Source organism: Cibotium barometz, chromosome 27, assembly GCF_041138505.1.
Source record: "Cibotium barometz isolate CiBa-2024 chromosome 27, ASM4113850v1, whole genome shotgun sequence".
NCBI lineage: Eukaryota > Viridiplantae > Streptophyta > Polypodiopsida > Cyatheales > Cibotiaceae > Cibotium > Cibotium barometz.
The window spans coordinates 49503363-49527599 of record NC_141072.1 but is presented as its reverse complement, the minus strand read 5'-3'; the positions used below and the strand labels follow the sequence as shown (position 1 = coordinate 49527599).

General features: G+C 45.5%; 1 protein-coding gene across 2 annotated transcripts in view; it reads left to right on the top strand.

Annotated features, from left to right (window-relative positions):
• Positions 1 to 684: 684 nt before the first annotated feature.
• The window catches only part of LOC147623481 (protein BTR1-like), a 38542-nt gene continuing 14989 nt past the window's right edge, over positions 685 to 24237 (top strand). Inside the window, exons 1-3 of one of the 2 annotated variants that reach the window (XM_086821642.1) lie at positions 685 to 856; positions 1013 to 1254; positions 1471 to 1553. In XM_086821642.1, coding sequence (XP_086677768.1) covers positions 775 to 856; positions 1013 to 1254; positions 1471 to 1553 — 407 coding nt within the window. In that variant the 5' untranslated portion in view covers positions 685 to 774. Of the gene's footprint in view, positions 857 to 1012; positions 1255 to 1449; positions 1554 to 24237 lie in introns of both variants that reach the window. The other variant, XM_086821640.1, reaches the window with a different exon arrangement.

Here is a 24237-nt window from a genome sequence, read left to right as displayed (position 1 = left end):
AAAAGATGGTATTTGAAAGATAAGTTGATAAGACATACTTTTGTGGCCTTTATAGAGAACCCAATGGGGACTATCAAGATTTGGTCACGTAAGGGAGAGGTGTTGGAAAAGCAGACCCCTAGAGGGTGTACCACATAAGCATTAATGGACGCTTGTATATTGTTGGACTACAAAGTGTCTTATGAAAAATCCTCCTTTGTTAATGAGGAAGATAGATGGAATCTATTATGTTATTTGTTAAACAATGGGGAATAGAGATGTGGGATGCAAAGATAAGTACATGACACGCACCGGGCTTTATTTTGATGTAATGAACTTTCTATTGAAAAAATCTTCACCTTCTCGAGAGAGGTGTGGGATTTTATGGTGGAGAGAATATTGTGCTTAATTTGCGAGGTTTGAACAGGTGTGATCGATGAGGTTTGAAGTGGAAGGATGTCCATGATAAGCCTGGTGTGCATACAAACTGGCCCGGTGGTGGGTGCATATTTGTTTTTTTAAACTCATCACTGAGCAGCATGAAGAAGGTAAGCCAATGAAATTAAGAGCTATCTAATTACATCGACATCGAGGTCGCTCGGTAGAGGTGGAGGGATTTGAAAGGTTGCTTCCACACGGGCGATTTGAAGGGGCGGCCGGGCAGAATTTTTGGTCAAATATATATTTATTTTGTTGTGATACAGTCTTACAGAGGAGCGTGCGAGCCTCACCATCGCCGGACACTACCTGGTTCCTCCTCTTAGCCTGATTACATCAATCCCTCGGTTACCCTCCATGGATTCCTTACACTCGCCTGAATCGAATGAATCCGGTTCTCTGTGCCTGCCGCCCGCCGCGGCCTCTCCACCATCACCAGGTCTCTCTCTCTCTCTCTCTCTCTCTCACACACACACACACACACACACACACACACACACGCACACAGTTTCATTATCTCTGAAAATTGGGCTGAAGTCGAAATGTACGTGGATGGTTGCTTACAAATCGTGTACTTCATGTTTGGTTCCTGTAGGGCTCATGGATAAAGCCATGTCAAGCATTCGGTTCCTTGTAACAAACGCAGCAGCAGGATCAGTAATTGGAAGGGCTGGCGCTACTATCCATGAGCTTCAATCTCAGTCAGGTGCCAGGATTCAACTTTCCCGGAACCATGAATATTTTCCAGGAACATCTGACCGCATCATTGCACTCAGTGGTACAAACAGCGAAGTTTTGACAGCTTTTCATCTCATACTTTCAAAGATATCTAGTGAGGTAACATCATTACTGCGTGTTGAGAAATCTGCATTTGGGTGTTCCTGTTTGAATAACATGTGAGTTGCATTAGCCTTTGTTGTCGTAGTGGTCTTCTAAGTTGACATTTGTTTAAAGTTTTGAAAGCCGTACAGAACCAGTGATGGTGAAGTGCCTTATTCCATTGCTCCTTCGTGATTTTTCTCATCTTAACAGACTGCTAATGATAACGGCCAGGATGTGAAGCCAAACCAAGTCAGGCTTATCGTTCCCAATCCTGTCTGCGGAGCAATTATTGGCAAAGGAGGTGCAACGATAAAGTACGCTCCCCAAGTTACAGTATTGTTGCCAATTTACAGTGAAGAAGTTCTGCCATATAGAAACCTGCCGTGGTTTGTGAAGCCTCCAAAATTGCTTTGATGGTCCGTTATTAAACATTAAACATTCTTCTGCTCCTAATCCGTTTGACATTAAACATTAAATATCCCCCTCTCTCCTCCCCTCTTCTTTCCTCTTCCTTCCCCTATTTTGCCATGCTTTCAGCTGCCTTGTTATCTTACAGTGGGCAAGTGGGTTCAACCTAGCAGTTCTTAGATTTAGATGACAGTGCAGGTGCATGACGGTTATGCTGAGGATTTCTATGGAAGGACAGCCTTGGTCTTTATTACGAGGAGCATCAAGTAACAGCAATTTCGAGTTAAGAGACAACAGTGCTGAAGCATGCACAACAAATGAAGAGCTGGCAAGCTCACCCTCCCCATGAGGAGCACCCTTGAGCATGAGGCTAGATGGACACACCGGGCTAAAACTTAACACTCAACTTCTGGTGATACCACCAGAGCCCACTGTCCAGGTGTACAATTTCAGCTAAACAAGGCATTATCCAGGTCTGAATTTCCTGGTCATCCTCCTGCGGGAATCCCCATATTGATGCTACATCTTGCTTTGATAGATTCTACATGAGAGTACCCTTAAGGTAACCTTACGGTAACTTTACTAACTCATGAATCTATAACTCATTGATGAGTGTCCTGATCTAGGGCGTTAGTTTTACCTCATCATTAAATGCCAGCATAGCCATGACCTTTGTGGACTTAAGTTATTCCATCCATTGAATCAGTATTTGTGATGATTTTTATAATTGTTGTCAAGTTAAAGCATGTGAATCTCCTCATGTGTAATATTTGTGGATGTTAAGAAGTGATCATGCTGATTTCAATTTGTGGAGTTAATTGAGTTTAATCCTGATTCAAGACAATTGATTTTGAATTGAACGACCTTAGAGAGTGTAGATGCTTCAGTTGAGTTTTGGCTAAGTGGATTAGGCATTGACTGATCTCCTTGGTTCAATAAGGTCATTATTTACCTTATCATAAGCTTTTTTGAAGAAAGCACTCCTGCCACCCCTTGGCTTCGCCAGACCCGGACGGAGGCAGCCGGCCAGCTTAGTCTGCCATTTCATCCATCGTTTTTCAGAGCTGATAGAGATGACCATCGCTGCCTCTTGGTGCAGGCTCTCCCTCCCGAGTTGCCAAGCGCCCCCGCCCCCCCCCCCCCCCCCCCCACCTCCAAAGGGTGCTGGGGCAGCCAGTTGACTTCAGTTTCTTCTGGTGCCTCCATGTTGGAGGAGTTGGCATGTTCAAGGAGATGGTGGCTCCCATTCGCATGTGTGGTGTTACATCACTCCAAACCATCCACCCCGGAGAGTGGTCCAATGATCTTGTCCTTCCCACTGAGTGCAACACAGGGGACGGACTAGAGCATGGAGTCAGTATTTGTCAAAATACGCAGTGGAGATGATAACCAAATCTGAGACCACAAGAGCAAGTAGAGTGCAGAAAATAGACAGCACAAGAGAAGGAGAGAGATAGACGTGTAACTCTTCTCTATACACAAGATCCCGAAGATGAAAACAAGATACAATGGTGTGGGGGCCATGGGGCCATTTTATATTGCCCCACACATGCAGGTGGCCTGCTGAAAAGGCAGCCGACTGGGCCTACATGTCCACGACCAGCCCCATCCAGCAGTTGGCCAGCTGCGCACAGTCGGCCAGCATGCAGGAGAGGTCGGGGACCAGAAGGGGCAGTCGGCTAGCATCCAGAACCTCTGACCAACAGTCGGCTAGTATCTGGATCAGCTAGGGTGCAGAAAACTGCCTCCCACACCTGGTAAAAAATAGGAAAAAATGGGGAAAAATACGGGGAGTGAGGAAAAATGAGAAAACACCTACAAAGGGCGGGCACACCCACAACAAAGGCCCTGGTGTCTGATAAAGACAGGAGATGACTTCTAACACCCCCTCTTTGCTCTTGGCTATGAAATCAACTCTAGGGAGCTGGAGTGCTGCCTGAGCGTAGCCTGAGGTAGAGACTTCGTGAACAGGTTTGCCGCATTGTCCTCCGTTGAACAATAAAGTAGCAAGATGTCACCAGCCAAGATCTTCTCACGTACAAAGTGATACTGTATCTCTATGTGCTTGGTCCGGGCATGGAAGACCGGGTTCCGAGCAATAGCTATACAACTTTGGTTATCACACTGGATGACTGTGGGCTCCTTCTGTGGAAACCCAATCTTGCCTAGCAGCCTCCGCAGCCACACAACCTCGCAAGCAACACCACACAAGCAGCCCGGTACTCTGCCTCTATCAAAGATAGAGCAATAGTTGGCTGTCTCTTACTGCTCCAAGAAACTGCTCCTGAGCCGAGGGTAAAACTGTAACTTGAAGTAGATCTCCTCGTGTCTGGATCTCCTCCCCAATCTGAGTCACTCCAACCTTGGAGTCTGACTCCATTCCCTCCTGTGTAAAAGAGTCCTAGATCCTTCGTACTCTGCAGATATCGCAAGATTCGCAATCCTGCATCCCAATGAGACTTCAATGGCGTTTGCATAAAAGAGCTCAACAGCCCCACGGAGAAGCTCAAGTCCAATCTGGTGTTCAGCAACCAGATCAATGAACCAACCAACTTACGATACTGCGAGGCATCAACCGGCTCACAAGGATCATTAACAGTTAACTTTGTATTTGGGTCCATCGGCGAAGTAATAGGCTTGCAGTTCTCCATCCCAAAGGCCTCAAGCAACTCATGAACATATCGCTGCTGAGAGAAAAAACCCCCTCTGGGTCCGCTAGATCTCCAATCCCAAAAAGAAGTGGAGTAAGCCTAGGTCGGTCATCTCAAACTCTTTTGACAAGGCAGTCTTTGTCACGCCAATGTGCTCCACATGACTGCCGGTGAGAATGAGGTCATCCACATAAAGGATGATAATCGTAACCATACCGCGTTCTCGAAAGAGATACAGGTTGGGATTTGCAAAACTGATCTCTGAAAACCAGTCCGAACAAAGAAGGAATCAATCTTCTGATTCCAAGCCCTGGGAGCTTGCTTAAGACCATACAAGGCCTTACGTAACCTGTAAACCATCCCTTCTGATTCTAGAACAACAAAGCCTGGAGATTGCTCAACATACACCTCCTCCTGCAGGTCACCATTAAGGAACGCAGATTTTACATCCATTTGATACACGGGCCACCTTTGAGAAGAAGCAAGGGCAAGAACGGTCCGAATTGTGGTCATCCGTGCTATCGGTGCAAAGGTATCCTCGTAGTCGATGCCTGGCCGTTGAGCATATTAGCATAACCTTTAGCCACAAGTCTGGCTTTGTGTTTGTCCACCGACCGATCTGACGCATATTTGGTCTTAAAGACCCATTTGACACCAATGATTGACCGTTTTGACGGCCTCGGTACGAACTCCCATGTGTTGTTCTTCTCGATGGCATCAGGTTCCACCTGCATGGCTTTTCTCCAAGTATCTTGTGAAAGGGCTTCCTTAACGAAAGTGGACTCCTTGTCCTGCATGATACGAGACATCAAAGCATAGTTTACGTGAAGAAGCTCCGCTGTATTGCTTTCTGTGCGATCTTGAAGGGCCGTCCTTTGTGGTCCACTCGGAGGGTAGCTCCGTGACATCTGACTCGTGAAGGGTGTCCATCAACCACCTGGGTACTCGAACAGATCGTGGAGCCTCTTGCCGTTGCGGGGGCTCTACTCCAGTTGCGGGGGCTCTACTCCAGCTGCGGGCTCAACCTCCTGTACTGACTATGGTTGACCAACTGGAACAATGGTCTGGGAATCATCATCAGACTCCTCTGGATCTCCAAGAAGTGGCGGCTCTTGGACAGTGGATACTGGAACATGCTCATCAAAGACCACATCTCGGCTGACAACAATCTCATTCCTCTCTGGATCATACAATCTGTATCCCTTGGAAAAAGAATTATACCCCACAAATATAAGCTTGCGGGATTTGGAGTCAAGCTTCCCCCTCTGCTTCTTCGGAATATGTACATATGCATTGTTCCCAAAAACACGAAAATGGGAGACATCAGGTTTCTTGCCAAAGTATGCCTCAAACGGAGTCATATTAGGTACTGAAGTCGTTGGAGACCGGTTGAGGGTATGGACAGCCGTTGCCACAGCCTCTCCCCAAAGTGGACGAGTAAGATCATGATGCTCCAGCATGGTTCTCGCCATCTCCACCACAGTCTTGTTTTTGCGTTCTACAACTCCATTCTCTGAAGGCGATCCTGTATTGGCTAGTTCCCTCTTGATGCCATGATCTGCACAAAATCTCACGAAAATATTCAAAGAGAATTCACCCCCTTTGTTAGCCTCGAGAGTCTTTACTTGCAATCCAGACTCTTTTTCCACCATCACGTGTCAATCCCTGAACCGTGCAAAAGCTTGGTCCTTCTGTGAAAGAAAGTAGACCCACGTGAATCTGGTACAGTCATCAACAAGGAGCATGAAATAGAGAGATCCTCCCAATGATGGTGTCTGTTGAGGTCCACACAAGTCAGTGTGAATCAACTCCAATGGTTTTGAAGCCTGCCTGGAAGCCTGCTTCAGAAAGGATTCCATGTGCTGTTACCACGTATGCAAGAACTGCAACGTCCTTACTTGCTGCCAACATCTGGCAAGCCAACCACCATCTGGTCCCGGAAAGCTCGCCGCGGTGCAAGATACATTTAAGTGGCCAAAACGAAAGTGCCACAGATCTTCGACCTGAGAACCTGTCAATGAGAAGAGTGCAGAGAGCTTGTAGATACCATTCTCCACACCGCCTTCCCAAACAACTTGGCCAGTCTCACGGTCCCGTAGAGCAACTGAATGCTCCTCAAATTCCACCTGAAAGCCAGTCTTGCATACTTCATGCACTGACAAAAGATGAAAACCAAGAGCAGGGACGTAAAGAACACGGGAGGCATACTTGCTCCCCTTGCCGTCAGGAATAATCTCCATCCGGCCCTCACTATGTATCAGAATGGTGGAGTTGTCACCAATAAAAATGCGACCTGACTGCTGTTTTAGATCCAAAAAGAAGTCTTGGGACAGAGTCATGTGCTTGGAAGCACCACTGTTATCCATTCCCGGGTATCCTTTGCGGTGAAGCCAAGTGCCTCCTCGGGTGGCTCGAAACTGGTTTCCGTCCATGTGACGCAGCATTGGTCACACACGGGTGGCACTGATTTGGCTCTCGTCCATGTGACCATAAGACTGGCTCTTTCACATGGGACACTGGCCTGGCCCCATGTGACATGACATAAATCTGGCCGCTCTATGGAGTGACAGTCCCATAAAAGTGGCTCCAAAAATGGAGATGGGCCAAATGGTGACATCCCCCCGGGGTTCTAAACAGTTGACCTCAACTGAAAAGCCTCAAGATATGCCTACAGAAGCTGAGGGTAGTCAACAAAATAATCCTCATCTATCCACTTTGCATCCATTGGCAAATAATTTTTAAATTTCACAAGGTATCTCCTGGAAAACTTCCTATGTGGTAACTTTCTCTCCTTGTGAAATACAATCTGCTCTAGCTGAAGGATCTTCTCAAGCTCATCAACTTCTGGCGGATCTTCTGTGAGGACAGGCTCCTCTGGATGTGGCCCACATACTTCCGCAAAAGACTCACATGAAAAGCATTGTGAATCTTCCAATGGCTGGGTAAAGCAAGCCTGAAGGACACTTCATTGATCTTGTCAATCACTTTGAAGGGTCCATAATATCGAGTAGAAAGCTTTGGATATCATATCTCTCGTCCGGGCCTCTTTCGAAGCCTAGCTTTCTCAAATTTAAGCAATATTTATCACCTTCCTTGACTTGCATGTCCCTTCTATGCTTGTCAGCAGCCCTTTTATGCTTATCTTGTGACCTTGCAATGGCTGTCTGCACCTGAGCAAAGGCTACATCCAAGTCACGCACATACTCATCAGCTGCAAAAATCTCATCCTTTGTACGAAGGATGGGTGGCAAGACCACTCATAAATAATCTCAAACGGGGCTTTCCAGTGGAGGCATGAATTGTGTTGTTGTAGGCAAACTGTACAAGTGGAAGATACTTCTCCCACACAGTCTTTTGATCTGCCACATAACACTTCAACAAATCCAACACGGCTGAATTTGCAGCTCCACTTTGGCCATCCGTTTGGGAGTGATAAGCCGATGAAAACTCAAGTTTAGTGTCCATGTTATCAAATAAAGCCCTTCAAAAGAGGCTCGTAGTCCTAGGATCTCTATCCCCAACAATGGACTTAGGCATACCACGATGCTTGAAGATGTTAGCAAGGATGGGAGTCTGTTGGTGCCACCCGTGTATGGCCAGGATAGTGTCTTACCTATGGGACTGTCACTCCATAGGAAGACCAGGACATATTTATTTATATCTGTCGTGCCAGTTTTGTGCCCGACAGGAACCTCTTGTACAAGTTTCATGAAAGGGAGATTTCGTCCATTATTTGTGCACATGCATTTATGTCTGCATGCATAAATTTGTTTTTGCATGACTTGTTTGCGTGTGTCTGCCTGTTATTCCGTGGCAATACATTGGACGGGGACGTCCTTCAGTGTACTGTGAAGTGCTATTTGTTGGCTCGGTGGTGTGGCGTGTGAACATGTGGTAAGTATTTTTATTTTTGGCCTTTTTAAATGATAAAATCCATAAACTAGAGTGAACGTTAATATTTATAAGGTATTGTGTTCACACCTAATATAAATAGGGGCTGGACATTTGCTTATGAGGAGGGCCCAAAGTAATAATTTGAATTAAGGTTTTATAACCTTTAAAATTAAAGCCTTGCATGGAATACCCACGTGTGGGGTTGGTGGATTTACTTGCCATCTTCATCACTTGATGTACACGTCTCTTCACGCCTGGTTGTACCTGTTTTTCTCCACGCCTGGCTGCACCCGTTTTTTCCACGCTTGGTGTACCTGCTGTCCAGCTGTGCTTGGCTGTACTTGTCTTCTCCACGCCTGGCTGTACTTGTTGCCTAGTTGTACCCGCCTACAGTATTGGTTGTCCCTGCTGTACCTATCAAGGAGCTGTTGTACCTGCAAACAGAGTTGACTGCCCTGCTGTACCTGCAACTGTTGCCTGCCCACGTGTACCTGCAAATTATCTACTAGCTGCCATACTATTTGTACTGGCTAGTTGTTCTGATTTCATCAACTGAATGCTTCCATTTGGAGTATAATACAAAGGAAAATGGTCTTCATTGCTGAGATATGAATTAAAATCCATGCCAGGTATTTATTTCAATATTTTATCTCAAATTCCGATAACAATTAAAGTTCAATGTTGTTATTTCAAGCTTTGTGTAGGCAAGTTTCTTCTCCAGTTGCATACATCCTAGAAGATCATTGGGTAGTGGTTTCTCCCATGATTGTCCTGACCGCGCCCCCACCTATAGAGGAGCCAGTGAAGGTCAAGAGGGTATGAGGAAAAACCAGGTACAAAGCTTCATTGGGAGTATCGGGATACGTTTCCTCCGCGGTGTATCAATTTTGCCTGCGTTAGTACGGGCGTGCCTGTTTGTGCACGGTCCCGGAAGACGAGTGAAAGGAAAGTGTGCACCCAGTGAGGTGGGAATGAGCCTGAGATTTGAGGCTACTCCGACTGACACCTCTTCATCGACTTGAACCAGTTTTGTTTGGTTGTTTTCACTCCCTGGTGGAGAAATCTTGCCTATCAGGCTTGTGACACTTGTACAAATATAAATACTCCAAGAAATACAAAAAGTATTGAGGGGAGGGGGCAGGCCCTTTCCGGCCCCAGTACTGGTGTCATTTGTATTTTCAGTATTTGTGTTGCTGATGTTGTTTCCATTGTTTAATATCAGTTAAATTGAGTGTTCTAAATATGTGTATATTGTCTTCCGATCTGTAGGCCTCCTGCAGGGAGGGCTCTGATACCAATGTGATCGCTCTCTACAAGAGGCCTATAGTTCGGAAGACAATATGCACATATTTAGAACACTTAATCCAATTAAAATTAATCAATGGAAACAACATCAGCAACACAAACACTGGAAATACTGAAAAATACAATTGACACCAGCACTAGGGCCGGAAAGGGCCGGCCCGCCTCTCAATACTTATTGTATTTCTTGGAGTATTTATAATTGTATAAGTGTCACAGGCCTGAAAGGCCGGATTTCTCCACTAAGGAGTGAAAACAACCAAACAGATCTGGTTCAAGTTGATGAAGAAAGTGTTGGTCGGAGTAGCCTCAAATCATAGGCTCATTTCCACCTTCACTGGGTGCACACTTGCCTTTCATTGGTCTTTCAGGACCGTGCACAGACGGACACACTCGTACTAACGCAAGCAATAGTGTTACACTGCGGAGGGAACGTATCCCGGTTCTTCCAATTAAGCTTTGTACTTGGTTTTTCCTCATATCCCCTTGAGCTTCACTGGCTCCTCTATAAACGAGGGCGCGGTTAGAGCAATCATGGGAGAAACCTCTACCCAAATCTTCTAAAGTGTATGTAACTGGAGAAGAAACTTACCTACACAAAGCTTGAAATAACAGCATTAAACTTTCATTGATATCTGAATTTGAGATAAAATATTGAAATAAATACTTGGCATGGATTTTAGTTCATATCTCAACAATGAAGACCATTTCCCTTTGTATTCTACTCCAAATGGAAGCATTCAGTTGATGAAATCAGGGCAACCAGCCGGTACGGACAGTGTGGCAGCCAATAGACAATTTGCAGGTACACGTGGGCAGCCACCAACCCACACGTGGATTCTTTCCAAAAGAGTTTCATGCACTGATTTTATTTAAAGGTTATTAAAACCTTAATTCAACTTATTTCTTTGGGCCCCTCCTCATAAGCAAATGTCCACTCCCTATTTAAAATGGGTGTGAACACAATACTTTATAAATATTAAGGTTCACTCTAGTTTATGGATTTTATCATTTTAAAAGGCCAAAATGAAAATACTTGCCACCTGTTTACACGCCACACCACCCGAGTCAGCAAACAACACTCCACGGTACATTGGGGGCATCCCTATCGAGTGTACTGGCACGGCATAACAGGCAGACATACGCACACAAGTCATGCAAAAACAAATTTATGCATGCAGGCATAAATGCATGTGCACAAATAATGGACGAAATCTCCCTTTCATGAAACTTGTACAAGAGGTTCATGTTGGGCACAAAACTGGCGCGACAGATATAAATAAATATGTCTTGGTCTTCCTATGGAGTGACAATCCCATAGGCAAGACACCATCTTGGCCATACACGGGTGGCACCAACAAGCTCCCGTCCATACAGCACAAAACAAGTCACACACGGGTGGCACGAAACCGGTTCCCGTTCATGTGACGCAACACTAATCACACGGGTGGCACTGATCTGGCTCCCATTCATGTGACACCATAAGACTGGCCCTTTCACATGGGACACTGGCTTGGCCCCATGTGAACATGACACAAATCTGCCGCTCTATGGAGTGACAGTTCCATAGAAGTGGCTCCAGAAATGGAGATGGGCCAAATGGTGACTCTGGGAGTCTTCATTCGGCATGATATACCCGTGGTAGTTTATGGCATGGATGAGGGTTCTGTCTTACTCACCTTTTCTATTGGGCTTCATGGCAGATTGGAGAGAGTAGAGACTCCCTTAGAAGATTTCAGTGGCTGCACCTTGTAGAGGGTGAGGGTGATTTGTTTTCATGCACATGAGTGGCACATCAACCCTCCACTGGCCAAGGTGGTGAGAGAGAGAGAGAGTGCGATTATGGATTTGGGATCCTCCAAGCTGGTTGGCTCCTGTACTTTCATTATCTCAAGCCATATTGACAATGTGAGGGGAGGCTCTCTTTTGCTCTTTGGATTTGTAAACAACTACTTGCTCTTCTGTGATTGCAGGCGGAGCTTTCCCATCCAAGAGTTGCTTCTTGCATTTAGGTTTTGGCCCCTTACAATGTATCGTAGGCTTCTCTTCATCATCATCTTATGAATCCATCTCTCGTGGTGGAGTTGGTAGTCACTAGTGGTTGTGTCTTGTCGGCTACTTCTTTGTTGAAGGATAGTGTGGACGGAGCCACCTGATGAGGCAGAATCATGGTTATTATCTTCACCTAAACAAGTCCAATAAATGTTCAAATGAGTTCCCTGATACCCTTAATAACTGTTTCAGATCTCGAACGCATCAGTGCTAACTATTATCTTCTTTGCCTCGGGGTTGTGTAGTCGATAACCCTGTGACTCCATCTTGTACCCCAAGAAGAAGATACACTTTTTTGCTCTTAGAATCCCACTTGGTTCTGCTAACTATTATCTTCTTTGCCTCGAGGTCGTATAGTCGATAACCCTGTGACTCCATCTTGTACCCCAAGAAGAAGATACACTTTTTGCTCTTAGAATCCCACTTGGTTCTGGATAAGTCTGGAACATGCACAGAACAGTCACATCCAAATGTCTTGAAATATGCAATTATGGGTTTCTTACTTGAATAAGCTTCCGGAGGTGTCATGCCCTCTTCACTGTCTTTGTGTAACTTCTGTTAAGGATATGCACTACAGTGTTAATTGCCTCAAAGAATTGTTTAATCCTTTACTTTTGAGTATACTCCGTGCCATCTCAACCACTATGCAATTCTTGCACTTTGCAATACCGTTTTGTTGCGGAGTATAAGAAATTATCAACCAAGTTATACCATATTTTGAACTTTCCAAAAGCTTTAGCCTTATCTCGAAGAAAATACACCCACATCTTTCTACTGATTAGTAACAAGGAGGAAGAACCACCCAATGCAGTGGTTGGTATTTTACCACCATAGGGATCTGCGTGTACAAGATCTAGGGGAGCCTTTGCACAATTCTTGCTTTCTTGTGGAAATGCATGCCGATGCTACTTGCCCATCATTCAAGCCTCACACACATTTGACATCTCTGAAAATGGTGGTGGAGGTGCCACAATCCCAGACCTTTGCATCTCTTTCAAGACTACAAAGCTCAGGTGTCCAAATCTCTCATGCCATAGCTTGCTTGTCCCCGCATTGGCTTAGGTTGTAAAAGCGGACATCTCATACAAGTTGCTACCAGATTTCTTTCCCCAATGACATTATCTATGATGACTGCACCAACCTTATTGAAAAGAACCTTTAAGTCACGATTAGCTATGGCCGCAACAGACAATATATTTCTCTTGATGTTTGGCACATAAAGGACATCAGGCAACTTCTTAGTATCACTATTGCTAGAATCAAAAGAAATGGTACATGAATCCATGGTTGGGCATTTCGTGTGGTTCCCGACCACTATCAGGATGGACTCCCCAAAGGCTTGAGGAAGGTATAATAGCCCTTTTGTCTGGTCATGTGTCGTGATGTGTAGGCATATGCTCACTTATGGTAGTGCTATGTGTGAACAAGGCTTAACCAAGGGCACTTTTTCCCATGTGGTTTTTTCCCTTGGATGTCAAGTGTGAAAGGACACTCTAACATATAATATTTTGTACTTCTATATTATATGGATGTGGCACACATGCAAGGATTGACTTGCATTTTGTGGATACCACACTTTTGGCTCTCTCTCTCTCTCTCTCTCTCTCTCTCTCTCTCTCTCTCATTTTTGTGTGTGAGCTTCTCTATCCTGTACCTAACCCTAATGTGTAGGTTTGTGTGTGTGAGTGTGTGAGTCCAACACCAACAATTAGTATCAGAGCTGGGAGCTGGCCTTGGAATTCTGCCCGTGGAGAATCTGCAGCAAACTCGGCGAAATTCCGTCGAATTCTGACTTGCCGGCCGTTCACTGGTTTTCGCAGCTCAGACCGCGGCCGCCGCTCAGACCCGCCGGCTTCACCCGCGCCCGGGTCGCCGCCGTCGCCGCCCAGCCCAGCCGGCGCGCTTACTGCGCAGAGACTCCCCGCCGCCCAGCCTAGCCGGCACGCGTACTGCGCAGAGACCCGTCGCCGCCGGCCGGCGCGCGTACTGCGTAGAGATCCGCCGCCGCCCAGCCCTCGGCGCACCTTCGCCTGGCCCGTCTGCGCGCCACCTCCGCCTGCTCTCTGCGCCGCCGCCTCCGTGGACCCCGGCGCACCTCCGCCACCTCCGCCTGCTCTGCGCGCCACCTCCGCCTGCTCTCTGTGCCGCCGCCTCCGTGGACCCCATGTGCTCCTCCCTGTCGACTCTCCAGCTCCGGCGGCTCCCTCCAACGGCCACCTTCACCCTCTGCACGCCTGCGCCTCGGTGTTGGCCCATCAACATATGCGCCTGTGTGCTCCCCGCCTAACACCTGCTTTACACGTGCTGCCCTTGCCCAAAGAAGTTGCCCTCTGCGAGAAAAATTGAAGGTGCTGCCATTCACTTTGTTTGGTTTGGAATTTGGGGGATTTCAACATTGAGGTCAAAATCAACAAATTGAGCCTCTTTCAGTTGCAAAAAATTGGGGCTTTTGTGCAAATTGGCCAATTAAATGCACATTGAAGCGATTGGAGTGCATAAAAATTGGGGATTTTCAGATTGGAGCATGTAATTGGGCATTACAGCTGTGATTTGTTGCGTATGTATACACACTGTCTGTAATTAGACAATTTGGTGCAGGTTTACACTTGCTTTGGTTTGCAGGCATACATTTGCACAGGACATTTGGTGCTTGGTTTGCTTGTAGGTATATTTTGTTGACATGGCACAGAATGCTACAGATGTATTTGGTGTGCTCACCCAGGAGGACAAGTTGGATGGATCTAACTACTCCCTCTGGAGTTTCATGATCCGTAATTTGCTGGTAGCCAAAGGGCTTTGGGGCATCGTGTGTGGTGATGACACACGCCCACTTACCATACAGCTAGCCACGCCTCAAAGGGGAGGTGCTCAAAGAGCTCCTGATGTAGAACCTGCCCCCACACGAGTAGAAGAGATGGGACTCTAGAGATGCACAGGCCATGTCATTGATAGCCCTTTCAGTGAAAAGGACTATTATTCCGCACATTCGTTCTTGCAAGACATCGAAGCTTGCATGGGACACATTGGAAGCAATATATCAGGTACGCAACGAGGCAAGAGTGGCCTACTTGAAGAGGCAATTGGATCTTCTTTCTATGGATGAGGGTGACTCCATGGCAGATCATCTCACCAAAGTGAAAGATTTGCAGGAACAATTGCTCAACATTGATGAGGTTATCCCAAACAGACAGATGGTCACCAACACTCTTCATTCTTTACCACCTTCCTACTTGGGCTTTCACACCTCTCTCAACCTCTCAATGAGAGGAGGTGGTGATCCCGTCACTTTTGAAGAGCTAGTGGGTTTACTCTTGCAGGAAGAGCAAACAAGAGCAAACTTATCGAGCAACCGTGGTGGAGACAAGGCATTTACAGCCAAGAATAAGGGTAAAGCATGGGGGACAACAGTCTAGCAAGACTGGTCATGGACAGCTCTCTTCTGGTGGTGAAAAGTCTGACAAAGGGGATGCAAACAAGCCCAAAAGGAAGGGCAAATGTCACTACTGCCATAAGCCTGGACACTACACCAGTGAATGTAGGAAGCGGATTGCAAAAGAGAAAAGGAAAGAAGCAGGCAATGTAGTAGCAGACTCTTCTGATGACAAAGCACAGCAATCAGTTAATGTAATCCAAGAAGAGTACACTTTTTTGGTCACATGCACTAGTGCTTCAGACACTGATATGTCTTGCATTGCATCTGACAGACAGAATGCATCATGGTATTTTGATAGTGGTGCTTCGAGCCACATCACTTCATGCAAAGATGTATTTCAGCACTTGGTTTATGCTTCAAATGGCCGCACTGTATCATGTGCAGATCATACCACATATCGAGTAAAGGGAATTGGCAATGTCATACTTATTGCAGCCAATGGTGCCAATATATGTATGAAAAATGTATTGTATGTTCCAGGGATAAAGAAAAACCTGCTTTCCGTCTGAGCCATAAACGACCAAGGTTTAAAGGTTGAATTTGAAGATGGGAAATTTTTGGTAAAAGACCCATCAAAGGGTTATGAAATAGTCACTTCTGGAACACGATTCAAAGGCTTGTATAAGCTGGACAGCTATGACAAGCGTACTTATGATGCAAATACAGTGGCTTCCAACACTCTTGCTATGCATGATGCAGAGCTATGGCATGCTCGTTTTGGGCATGTAAATTTCCGGAGTTTGATGCTTTTGCAAAAGCATCATATGGTTGATAATATGCCGTCTCTTGAGTCTCCACCAAGACATGTATGTGAGGGGTGTATTTTGGGAAAGATGCAACGAAAACCATTCCCCAAAGATGGAGCTGTTAGAGCTGAAAGTAAATTACAGCTCATACATAGTGATGTATGTGGTCCAATGCGGACACCATCCATAGGGGGGCATCTTTACTTCGTCGCATTCATTGATGACTACTCCAGGTTTGCTTGGGCTTACTCCTTGAAAGCGAAAGCAGATGTGTTTACATGCTTTCGACACTCTGTAGCAATGGCTGAAAATATGTGTGGATGTAAAATCCAAACACTCCGCTCAGATAGAGGTGGAGAATACATGTCAAATGCATTCAAGGATTATATGCTTCAAAAGGGCATCAAACACCAATGTACTGTGCCTTATACACCGCAGCAGAATGGTGTAGCTGAAAGGAAAAATAGATCTCTCATGGAGATGGCAAGATGCATGGTGAAAGCACAAAAGTTGCCTCACAAATTTTGGATGGAAGCTATAATGTGTGCAACTCATGTGTTGAACAGGTGTCCAACAAAAGCTTTGAAAACCATAACACCATTTGAGGCTTGGTATAGTCGAAAGCCAACAGTGGACTAAATGCGTACATTTGGGTGTTTGGCATATGCACATGTGCCAAAACAACTCCGAACAGAGCTAGATGACAAAGCAATGAAATGCATTTTTGTGGGCTACAGCAATGAGAGCAAAGGTTACCGTCTTTATAATCCAACTACACGAAGGATTTTTGTAAGTAGAGATGTGGTATTTGCCTGAAAATTCAGAACAGCCCATGTACAGCTTGTATAAAAGCAATGATACAGGCATACAGGACATGTTTGATGGACTTTTACCCATTGCAATTAGGGGGGATTCAAATCAGCCAGCCCCTACACAAGAAAATCCTCACGTAGAACATGTGGAACAGCCAGCCATTCAGCCCCCTTCTATGGAAGAAGTGGAAGATCTTGTCAGGGAAGAGCAAACAGCCATAGACAAAGCCAAGTCAGTGCCAAGATGGTTGCTGAAAACTTTGCAAGAAAGCAAACTTGCAGCTCCACTCACAGGTAGAACAAGGGCTAGTTCCAGCCATGCTTTGAATATACATCGTGGAGCCTTCTTCTTATGAAGTCTGCATTAGCAATGGGTGGTCTCTAGAGCCTTCTTCTTATGAAGAAGCACATGAGAATGAGCATTGGTTGCAAGCTATGCAAGCTGAAATTTCTTCTATCATGAAGAACAATACATGGGATCTTGTGGAATTGCCTTAAGGCAAGCATGTCATTGGAACAAAGTGGGTGTACAAAGTCGAAAGAAAGTCTGATGGTACTATTGACAGGTACAAAGCAAGACTTGTGGCTAAAGGCTACTCCCAGAAAAAGGGAATAGATTATGAAGAAACTTTTGCTCCTACTTCGAGGATGACCACAATAAGATCAGTGATTGCATTGGCTACACATAAAGGATGGAAAGTGCATCAATTGGACATCAAAACTGCATTCTTAAATAGGGATTTACAGGAGGAAGTATATGTAAATCAGCCCATTGGTTTTGTAGTTCCTGGTGAGGAACATAAAGTATGCAGGTTACACAAAGCATTGTATGGGTTAAAGCAAGCTCCAAGAGCTTGGTATGATAAGATACATGCTCATCTAACGAGCCAAGGTTATGTGAATAGTCCAACTGAAAGCACATTGTATGTGAAGAAAACCGATGCCGATATTCTCATAGTCATCTTGTATGTAGATGACATGCTCATTACAGGTACTAGCAAAGCACAAATTTCAGATTTCAAAGCTGATTTGAAAGCTGAATTTGATATGTCAGATTTGGGACCTTTACACTACTATCTTGGCATACAGTTTATGCATACAGATGATGGCATTGTTATGCAGCAAACTAAGTACATAAAAAGTTTGCTAAAAAGGTTTCACATGGATGAATGTAAGCCAATTTCTACTCCAGTAGAACCAGGTGTACGGCTTACTATGCATGATATTGGAGAGCCTTTTGAGGCCGGCATTTACAGCCAGGCAGTGGGATGTCTCATTTACTTGTGTAACACGAGGCGATCTATCTTTTGGGGTGTCTTTGTTGAGCAAATTCATGCATAGCCCAGGCACAAAGCATTGGCAAGCAGTCAAACGCATTTTTCGTTATCTTAAGGGTACCCTGGATCTTGGTTTGCTCTATCCCAAGGGGGGCAGCTTGCAGCTTTATGCATATAGTGATTCAGATTGGGCTGGTGATTATGATACCAGGCAATCCACCAGTGGGAATTGTTTTTTTCTTGGCAGTTCATGCATATCTTGGTTGAGTAAAAAGCAACCCACTGTTGCCACATCTACTTGTGAGACTGAGTACAGGGTAGTCTTCACAGCTACAGTAGATTGTGTATGGTTGAGGAGACTATTGGTTGATCTTCGTGAGTGTCAGCAGACACCCACCACCATTCTCACTGATAGAGCTAGAGTGCTATGGCCGTGGCACGAAATCGAGTATTTCATGCACGTAGCAAGCACATTGAGATTCATTATCACTATGTCAGAGAGAGAGGCTACATGCAGGGGAGATCAGTTTATCTTACTGCCCTACAGAGGATAATGTTGCAAATCTATTCACAAAGACTTTACCTCGAGAAAAGTTTGAAGCTTTCCGCAAAGCTTTGGGCTTACTCTCATACAGAGAGTGATCTGCTACGTTGTACAGGTTCACACTTCCACTACAGGTTCCCCTTGGATATCAAGTGTGAAAGAACACTTTTGTACTTCTATATTATATGGATGTGGCACACATGCTAGGGTTGACTTGCGTTTTGTGGATACCACACTTTTGGCTCTCTCTCTCTCTCTCTCACTCTCTCTCTCATTTCTGTGTGTGAGCTTCTCTATCCTGCACCTAACCCTAATGTGCAGGTTTGTGTGTGTGAGTGTGTGAGTCCAACACCAATAGGATGCTCCACTGGCGATGATCCATGAACCATTGAATGCCGAGGAATGTTCTGCTTTTGCACAGATTTCTTCTATTACCACAAATAACTCTAATGCCCCTCCAGCATTATTCCTAGACTCCTTCCAAGGCTTCAAAGTGCCATTCTTCTCATCTGCTTCCTTCAGTCTACATGCTTTGACTATGTGATCGGGCTTGTCACATTAGAAAAACTTTGCCTTAGATTTTTTCTTCTTTTCAGAAGCATTAGGGTTCCGCCCTTCCCCTTGCCTTTCTTTGCATTTGGGGAGAATGCCTCATCACTACCATCTCTGGCTTTGAAACGCATCCCCTCCTCCACCAACATTGAGCCAAACTCCTCAAAAGTAAGAGGCGGGTTGTGCACCTATGTGTTCAGTGAGGTCACCAAACTAACATACTTCGGGGGCAACACTCTGAAGTAATTATGTGCTAGCTCCTCGCGGGTCTCTGCAATCTCCACTGCAACCATCTGATCTTGCAGATTCTTTATCCGTGATATGAACTACTCTGTTGCTTCTCCATCAGAATGCCTTTCTGCTGTAAGCTGATTCTCAAGGTTTTGAATCCTTGTCTCATACTGGTTCTTTAGAATTTGCCATGCTTCAGAAGCTGTGGTAGTATGGTGAATCAGGGTCATCACCGAATTAGTCACACTTGTGACGATGGCACAGTGTGTATTTGCATTCCTTCGCCTCCACGCCAAAGCAAGAACAAGATCACGTGGTATGATCTGTAGTGGATCTGTTGGATCCGGAGTAGGACCTGGCTTTGCATCAACCCTTGTTGCGGTTTTCCACAACTCATATGAATCAAAATGGATCTAATCTTGAACTTCCAAAGAGCGTAATTTGTCCCATCCAACTTTCCATCACCAAAAGATGGAGGGCAAGCACGAGCGGTTGCATTATTTGCAAGTTGGGCCATTTGCCTTCAAATAGCAAACTACCAAAACAAGCTTTGCCTAAAGCCTATGCTCTAATACCATGTAAAAATACACAGCAGCGGAAGTTAGATCAACACAATACAGAGCATTGAATTGCAGAGTGGAGTGGGGAGTAATCAATATTACTGCTTGCAAATTGATGGCGTCCACCCACCCGTGTGTTTTGGGTAAGGAGCTTTGATGTGGCGATCCAGACAGACTCTGGACAGATGATGTCTTGCTTACAAGAGTGCTTGAACACAATGAATTCCATGATTATGGAGTTCCACAACTTCCCTCGTATATAGTACACCATATGGTAGGTTGGTCATCTAACCCTACCTTCGACCACGTGTATCTGTCGACGGGATATATGTACTATGAACTATTGTCACATGCATACCTTAATCTGGTGCCACTTAGATATGATTATTCCTTACAGCCACCTTAAGGGCAAAGTTAGACATTGTGTATGGGCAGTTTGGAGTCAATTTGGTGGCCCTATAGGTGCCTGAGGGTGCCAAGTACATGTACCAATGGTTGGGACATATTATGGACACAATATGAACACATTTTATGACATTTTTGATGACTTTTTTATGGCCTGAAAAGTGAAAACCGACCTGATCACTTTCCTACATAAAGGTAAGTCATGGGTCATTCATAATCATTCAAAGACGGAGATTGTAAAGGCAAAGTCCAAGGGCATGCAGTCTAACATTTGGATCAGCCAAGTACAACTCCAAATCAGCGTTTTCCATTAACGTAGGGTGGAGGACAGTAAGCATAAGTTCATTCGTAGCATTCATAGTCTAGATATACATTGGATCTATGACAATCATTGTAATTACTCATTCATTCAGTAATATATAGGAGTAGGTTAGGTAAAGAGTCTCTCTCCTCTTCCACTCTACTTCTCTATGTCATGAGTACTTGATTAGCGTTAATCTTTATTGTTTTGCGTTAATAATCATTAAGCACGCTTCCACATAGTAGTCATACAACATTGGTATCAGAGCATGTCTAGGTCGTTCCTAGGAAAAGTTTTGCATCAATGCTAAGGTTTGCATGTAAATCAGTAAGTTAGGGTTTGTATTAGGGTTTGCATTTTTGCATTAAATCGGTCTTTTTGCATCAGCTTTTTACTCTTTGTCAGAATAGTATGGTACTAGAAAGTCTAGATTTCAGTCTAGCATGGTTCTAGGGTGTCTTGGATGCATGTAGAAGCCTAGGTTTTGGGTTTTGGGGTTGATTATAGCAAAAAACAGCAAGTGTTTCTTCATGGCAACCATAGAAGATATTTTCGCTTTGATGAAAAGGCAAAGTGAAGCTAGTTGGGCAATGTTCGAATGGGCATCCTAGGAAAGGGAAAAGATTTACCACCAAGCATGTGAAGATCAAGATCGCCGAAGGGAATAATGTGAAGAAGAAGCAAGGCAAAGAAGAAAAGACGACGAAAGACGTGAAGAAGAGTATTGGAAAGAAATAAAGAAGCTTTTCGCCATGATGTGTCAAAGTACTCGAGTGGAATTGTGGTAAAGACCAAGGAAGAGGACAAGAGTACCACAGTAGAAGAACAAGGACAAAGGGAACCAAAGAGGCACTAGAAACCATGTTGGATCCACAGGTCGAGGTAACGAAGAGGTACAATTGTTCAAGCATGCAAAGCCACAAACAATTTCAAATTCCATTTGAGTTCCCGAGATCATCATAGCCATCGAGGAGGTGATAGTTCGCGAGGTTTCCACAATTATCTCCGAATCCATCGACGAGGAGGAGGAGAAGATAAGTACTTTAATTTCGGAGGTGTTCATGGAGTCTACCATGCCAATAGAGCTTCCAAAGGCACATGGGTAAATTCCATTGCTCGCAGTTCCCGAGGAGATAGTGGTGGAGACACCCTATGGGAGATACAATTCACAGTCGAATCGATAGCATGGAGCAAGGCGCATCATGTGCACCCTAGCTCCAAATTTAGAAGGTGGGGATATCACCTGCACACCTTGATCCAGTGCCACATAGACATGATTATTCCTTACCACCACCTTAAGGGCAAAATTAGAGGTTGACATGGGCAGTTTCGAGCCAATTTGGTGGCCGTATGGGTGCCTGAAGGTGCTTAGGACATGCACCAATGGTTGGGACATATTATGGGCACAATATAAACACATTTTATGACATTTTTAATGACTTGCTATCACTTTCCTATATAAAGGTAGGTCATGGGTCATTCATAATCATTCAAAGATAGAGATTGTAAAGCCAAAGTCCAAGGGCATGCAGTCTAACAGTTTGGGTCAGCCAAGTACATCTCCAAATCAGCGTTTTCCATTAACGCATAGTGAAGGACACTAAGCATAAGTTCATTCATATCATTCATAGTCTAGATCTACATTGGATCTATGACAATCATTGTAATTACTCAATCATTCAATAATATATTCGATTTGCTATCCAGTGCCCACATAATAGGGTCACTTAGTCTGCACAAGCATGCATCCTACTTGGCAAAGTGCCAAGTCTACATAAGCCATCTCCTAACCATCTGGCCACACTAGGCCACCATCTAGTGTCTATATTGGGAATTGTCGAGTGCCCACACGAGTACTTCTCGTGAAGGGGGCCTTACAAAATAGAGCACATCCATCACCCGCAGAAACATCATGAGGGTGATCTTTCGAGGCCAAAAACTATCCCAAAGCCTCTTCCAAAAATGTGAGAGAAAACGCTATGAGAGACCTTGTGACTGCCAATGTACTGCTGCTGTTGGGGTGCCGTCAATTTGTGGCATGTGAATTTTGCGGCCTAGCTGTGCTGTGTATGCGAAAAAGGGTGTGTGTCGAGAGTCTTCTCCCAATCAGTAGGATCATGCCAAGTCCTCTCCACTGAGTCCCACTGGAGGCGCGTGAGGGGCTGACTCTCCCAAATCCATAACCGCTAGTCTCTCTCTCTGGCCACCTTGGCCGGCGGGGGTCTATGTGCCACTCATGTGCTTGAAATCTGATCACTCTCACCCTTTGTAAGGTGCAACCACTGAAATCCTCCAAAGGAGGCTTTGATCTCTCTAGTTTGCCATGGGGACCAATAGAAAAAGTGAGCAAATCACAGCCCTCACTATGCCATGGACTATGAAGAGAATACCATGTTTAGTAAACATGCCTAGCCACTGTGGGGGAGTCGGGTCTGGGATAGGTGTCAACCACTCTCGGGGAATAGCAGAGTTGATGTCAAGGTTGAGTCTGTCTCTACCTCGGATCCCTGCCAGGCCTCTCTCCTGAGCCGCCGGGGGTAGCTGCCTGTGTGCAAGCCAATCTCCAAGGGACCTGGCAAGTCCAATGCTCAACGCTCCCCATGATACATGCGGATGGGCCCCCAACATATGGCCACTGGGTAAATGGATCAAGGGGTTCCAGATTAGGAGCTGCCAAAGAGGCTCCTCTGAGGCTACCGGAGCTAAGTGCCTAAGGGCCGGCCTGAGGTGATCCCAAGCACAGAGTAGGCTGGATGCAAATCTCTATGAAGATCCATCTAGTGCTCTGCGGCCAAGGGCCCCCTAGGCTCAAGGTACGAGCTAAAATCTAGATTAAGAGAAAGTCCTTCCAAGGTTCACCACTAGGAAAGAGTCCTCTAGAAACAATCAGCTTGCCTAGCAGGGCGTAGCTCTGAATGGCGGGGTCAATGATGCCTAGGTCCCCTTTGCGTCGTGGCTTAATGATCACTCTCTAGGCCACCTTGGCCCGAGCAAGCCTCCCATCACTGCCGGCCTACGAGAAGTTCCGGATCAATCGTTGTATCTGACCAATGCATGCTTGGGAGAGGGCCCAACAAGACGTAATGTACGACATGGTGGCAAGAAGAATTTGGTTCGCCACCACCACTCGATCGGCTAAGGAGAGCCTCGTAGAGCTCCAATACAACAGCTTCCTCCGAATGCTTCGCCACTCAATCAGCTAAGGAGAGCCTCGTAGAGCTCCAATACAACAGCTTCTTCCGAATGCTCAGAAGAAAGGGGCAAGTTGCTGCTCCGGAGAGATATCGATGCCCACCTGACATCCCAAATAGCAGATAGGAATGCCCCTCTGGATCCACTGGAAAGCCTCAATTGGCCGTCAAGTCGGGGTGGATCCAGAGCCTACCCAGAAACCACGAATTGTGCCAGTTGATCTGCACTCCTTATGCGCGACATAAGATCTCAATCGCCTCAATGAATCTCTTGAGATTCCCCACATCTCCGAATAGGTATGCTGCACTGTCATTTGCAAACTCTAGATCGAGTAGCTCCTCGTGACTACGGAGGGGGAGATGCAAATCTGAAGCTTGGTCTCCTGAGCTGAGAGAAAATTGCTCATGGCCTCAGCGAGCGACGAGTAGGAAAAGGTAAGGTGCTAGTGGATAGCCCCGTCGGACCGAGCAAGAAAGGGGAAATCTGTCGCCTCGGGCTCCTGAATGAGAACCTAACTACGAGAGGTTAAGTAAAGTCCTGAAACACCACGGATCCACTCCCCTGGGAACCCCATCTGATGCTCCAGAAAGCTCCAAGCAACCCTATCATAAGCTTTCTCAAAGTCTAGGAGGAGCACT